The sequence below is a fragment of the Carica papaya genome, chromosome 6, assembly GCF_054855325.1.
Source record: "Carica papaya isolate Zhongbai chromosome 6, ASM5485532v1, whole genome shotgun sequence".
NCBI lineage: Eukaryota > Viridiplantae > Streptophyta > Magnoliopsida > Brassicales > Caricaceae > Carica > Carica papaya.
Genome location: NC_142314.1, coordinates 19,445,368 through 19,449,513, shown reverse-complemented (window position 1 = coordinate 19,449,513; position 4,146 = coordinate 19,445,368). Strand labels below are relative to the sequence as shown.

Genomic DNA, 4,146 nt, shown 5'->3' with positions numbered 1-4,146 from the left:
CAAAAATGGAGCTTAAGCCTTTACCTAATATTTTGAAATATGTTTTTCTTGAGGAGGAGTCTAACCTAGTAATTATTTCTGCTTATTTGATAGAGTTAGAGGAAGAGATGTTGGTTAAACTCTTAAGGAGGCACAAAAAAACAACTAGGTGGTGAATCTTTAATATTAAGGGAATAAGCCCAACCGTTTGCATGCATAAGATTCTCATGTAGAATGACTTCAAGTTGGCTATTCAACCACAAAGGCGTTTGAATCCAGCCATACAAGAGATAAGGAAAAAGGAAGTAGTAAAGTTATTGTGACATCTCAAATGTTAATTAAGGCATAAGGGTGCCAGATATAGAAACAGATTACGAGTGCACGATAAAAATTGTATGCAGTGGAGCAAATTATTACTAATCCCTTATCAAAATATATATGATTTCTAATTACACATAGATAACTGAGGACAAAAGTGGCAAAAAATACAAAATATCAAAATACAAAAGGGCCACTTCTTTTACTATGTGAACGGACTCATCAGAGCACGGGACAAGTCATGTACTCAAGGTTTGTGGATCCACAGGTTCCTCATAGACTTCAAAGGGTACATCAATGATCGGTTCCTCACTATCTTCCTCATCTGGGGGCATGGAAAATGGTGAGTTTCATCTACTCAATAAGGAAAATAGTATTTAAATAACATCAAAAGATTTTAAAAGGTGAATAATTATGTCATCAACACTTATCATCAGGGTCCTTTCTTACTTTATAAAAACAATTTATTTATTAAAGAAAACATCAAATCCATCATATCATAGTCATAAAAATCAAATCAATCATGCTAATAATAGAAAAAATCAAATAATTCATGAAATGCTCATATTTTCGTGCCAAGATTCGTAAATTCGTTGTGACTTCTATTTACTAAGGGCAGATATGGATTTTTGACTACCCACGTTGAATGACCAGATTAGATATATAACAACAATTTGCTCACGACATATTCTGGCTTGCCAAACCATGGTACGATATATGACCACAGTCGTACCAACCACAGTGTTCCTATAAGATATTCTACAGCCACGGTAGTACTTAGCCCAAGGTGACCCCTAACAGATATTCGCGTCACCACTCTCATTAGAGGGTACGTCATCATTCACAGGAAGCGGTCCTCTTATGTCTTTTCAGACTAGATGGAGGAGGAGGAAACAGAAACCCTTTAGAGATAAAAATTCTAACAAGACACTTGATGCATTATCCATGTCAATATAGATACATTTATTTTTTGGACCATTTTAGGCTCATTCCTCTTTTAATGTTTCAGAAAATTAACACCAAAATCATGCTATTTAAATGACATACAAATCACCAAGTGCATATAAAATCTCATAACATGCTTAATCAAGAACAATTCTCTTCATTAGAACAATTAAATATAAATCATGCAAATCGTGAATCTAAAACTTTATAATTTTGATTTCTAGAAATACTTCATAAGATATTTAAGGAAATACTAAATTTCTTATCAAAACCATGAAATTTTCCTACACTTTTTTTCTTATTCTCATCTCTTTCTCTCTCTAGATCACTCTCTCTAAGCTCTTGGAGGATGGAAGAATAAAATGGAAGTGATGAGAAAAATGGAAGAAAGAGGGTACCTATTTATCAAAAATAGGGATCGTTGGATTTGCGTCAAGTGGAAAATCTAGTGAAGAGAGAGAAGGTTGAGTGGAAAAAGAGTGATGTGACACAATGCAATGGTGGTGCGAAAAATAGAGGAAGAATCGTCCAACCAACGGTAGCTCTTCACCCAAGGTGGCGGCAGCACATCGGCCAAGGTGGTGCATGGTGCACAAGGGGTGGCGGCACACTGCCTGAGGCAGCAGTACACCTCCCCTAGCCAACCGAGTGCTGCAGGTCTAGCCTGCAGGCGCCGACCTATCTTGTCGTGCATAGGGCCTACAGTGCATAGGGCATTGTGTGCAAGCCTACTACACGCAGGCCTATCCATGCAAGCCTACTGTGTGGATGGCGCCACAGAGGGCGCACAATGCCTGGCCCTTTGTTCGCGTGATATAATGTGTGCTGATTGGCTTGTCTGCACTCGATGAGACGTGCCAGCAAATTAGCCTCATGCGTCATATAGACGGGATGTGCGCATAATGCGGATGTCCTGTGTTGGCTGCGCTCGCTCATGCAGGTGTGGCATGCGATGCCCATACAAGGGGGTATTTCCTACAGTCATTTTCCTGTGGGATTCAGCCCCTCTTTCCCATCTTTTCTCCTAAAAATTATTTTAATAAAAATATAACAAAAATAAAATAAAATAATGAACTCATAATAAAATTAAAATTATGAATTTAATTCACAAAATATGATAGAAAATTACGAGATAAATTTAAATAAATTCAAGTGCCCTTAAGGCCCAAATAAATAGGGATTTATATATACAAATTTAGTGCATTGGTGAGCGGGGTGTTACATTCTCCCCACCTTAAAAACTTTGGTCCCCCAAATTTTTTTCGAATTGGTCTAGGAACTTTTCTCTCATCTTGCTCTCTAACTCCCACGTCGCCTCTTCTAAAGTATGGTGTTGCAGATGCACCTTCATCATGGGATCCTCTTATTGTGTAAAACTTTGTCGATCCAATCAAGAATTTTTTTGAGAAGTTTCTTGTACATCATATCAACTTGTACCTGCGGTTCATAACGAGGAATGATATGCGAATGGTCAGGATGGTACCTTTTTGAGCATGGAGACGTGAAAAACATCATGTAGACCCACAAACTCTTGAGGCAGAGTAAGGCGGTACGCCATGGGTTTAATACGCTGCACAATCCGTAAAGGTCCCACATAACAGGGGCTCAACTTTGTTTGTTTCTCGAACTGCATTTTTTCCTTCTAGGGGAAAATCTTGAGGAAGACTTAGTCTCTAACGACGAATTCTAGAGGTCTTTTTTCATTATCAGCGTAGTTTTTCTAGCGACTCTAGGCAGTAGCCAAGTTCTTATGGATGATCTCAACCCTCTCAATAGTCTCCTGGATGAAGTCTAGTCTCAAACGATGTTTATTTCTAACTTTGATCCAGCAAGTGAGAGAATAATAGGGCCTATCGCACAGGGCTTCATACGGAGTCATGCCGATGCTGGAATGATAATTGTTATTATGAGAAAATTCACACTGGGGAAGATACTCATACTAGTTATCGCTAAAGTTGAGGACATAAGCACGCAACATGTCTTCCAACGTTTGGATAGTGCGTTCAAACTGACCATCAGTTTGGGGATGATAAGTAGTGCTGAAGTACAATCCAGACCTAAGTACTTCTTAGAAGCTATCCCAAAAGTGGAAGGTTAATCGAGGATCTCAATAAGATACAATGGATGAGGGAATGCCATAAAGTCGAACAATTTCATCAATAAAAATGCTGGCTAATCTGCTGGTGGAGTCAGTGGTTCTGATGGGCAAGAATTGGGCGATCTTGGTTAGTTTCTCAATGATGACCCAAATAGCATTACGACTAGAACAGGTCCTGGGTGGGCTGGTGATAAAATCCATGGTTACATACTCCCATTTTCATTTTAGAATGGGGAGGCCCTATAACAAACCGCCATGTCTATGGTGTTTTGCCTTAATTCTTTGGCAAGTAAGGCATTGAGAGACATAGTTAACAATGTCCTTCTTCATTTTTAGCCACCAATATTGGCACTTCAGGTCCCAATACATCTTAGTACTCTCAAGGTGGATGGACAGTTTGGAGGCATGGGCAGGCTTGAGAACATTTGTCTTGACAGCGACGACGACCCAAATTTTATCTTGAAATCTACACAACCGATCATCTAAGAGCCTAAAATTAGGAAACACGTCAGAAGTGAGCTAACTCTAACTTTTGGTATTTTTTGGTCTGTGGAATGAGCTTCCCAAATCTTCATGAAAAGATCAGGAAAAGTTCATATCTGAGCGAGATAGGCACCATTGACATAGTGGTTGAGGCAGAATGCCTACATAACATTTACTAAGTTCCAACTGGAGGCCACAATTTGGGCTAACACAGTGGACTCCTTCCGGCTCAGTGCATCAGCGACTACATTCCCTTTACAAGGATAGTAGATGATCTTGCAGTTGTAGTCCTTCAAGAGGTCCATCCAACATCTCTGTCCCAT

At 39.3% G+C, this 4,146-nt stretch overlaps 1 protein-coding gene across 1 annotated transcript; it reads right to left on the bottom strand.

Moving 5' to 3' along the window:
* Positions 1-2,713: 2,713 nt before the first annotated feature.
* Positions 2,714-4,146, bottom strand: LOC148253376 (uncharacterized). The gene is made up of 4 exons (XM_088223345.1): positions 3,989-4,146; positions 3,592-3,830; positions 3,256-3,317; positions 2,714-2,812 (listed from the first exon to the last, which is right to left on the bottom strand). The coding sequence occupies exons 1-4, from the start codon at positions 4,144-4,146 to the stop codon at positions 2,714-2,716; spliced, it is 558 nt and encodes a 185-aa protein (XP_088079471.1).

Bases quoted from the DNA above. Each gene is read 5' to 3' on its own strand.
- LOC148253376 (XM_088223345.1), bottom strand. From the start codon at position 4,146: ATGGGACAGAGATGTTGGATGGACCTCTTGAAGGACTACAACTGCAAG. The intron at 3,831-3,988 runs GTAGGCATTCTG...TCCTAATTTTAG, and splicing joins TGGAACTTAGTAAATGTTAT to GCTCTTAGATGATCGGTTGT. The intron at 3,318-3,591 runs GTTTGTTATAGG...CTTTTGGGATAG, and splicing joins AAAACACCATAGACATGGCG to CTTCTAAGAAGTACTTAGGT.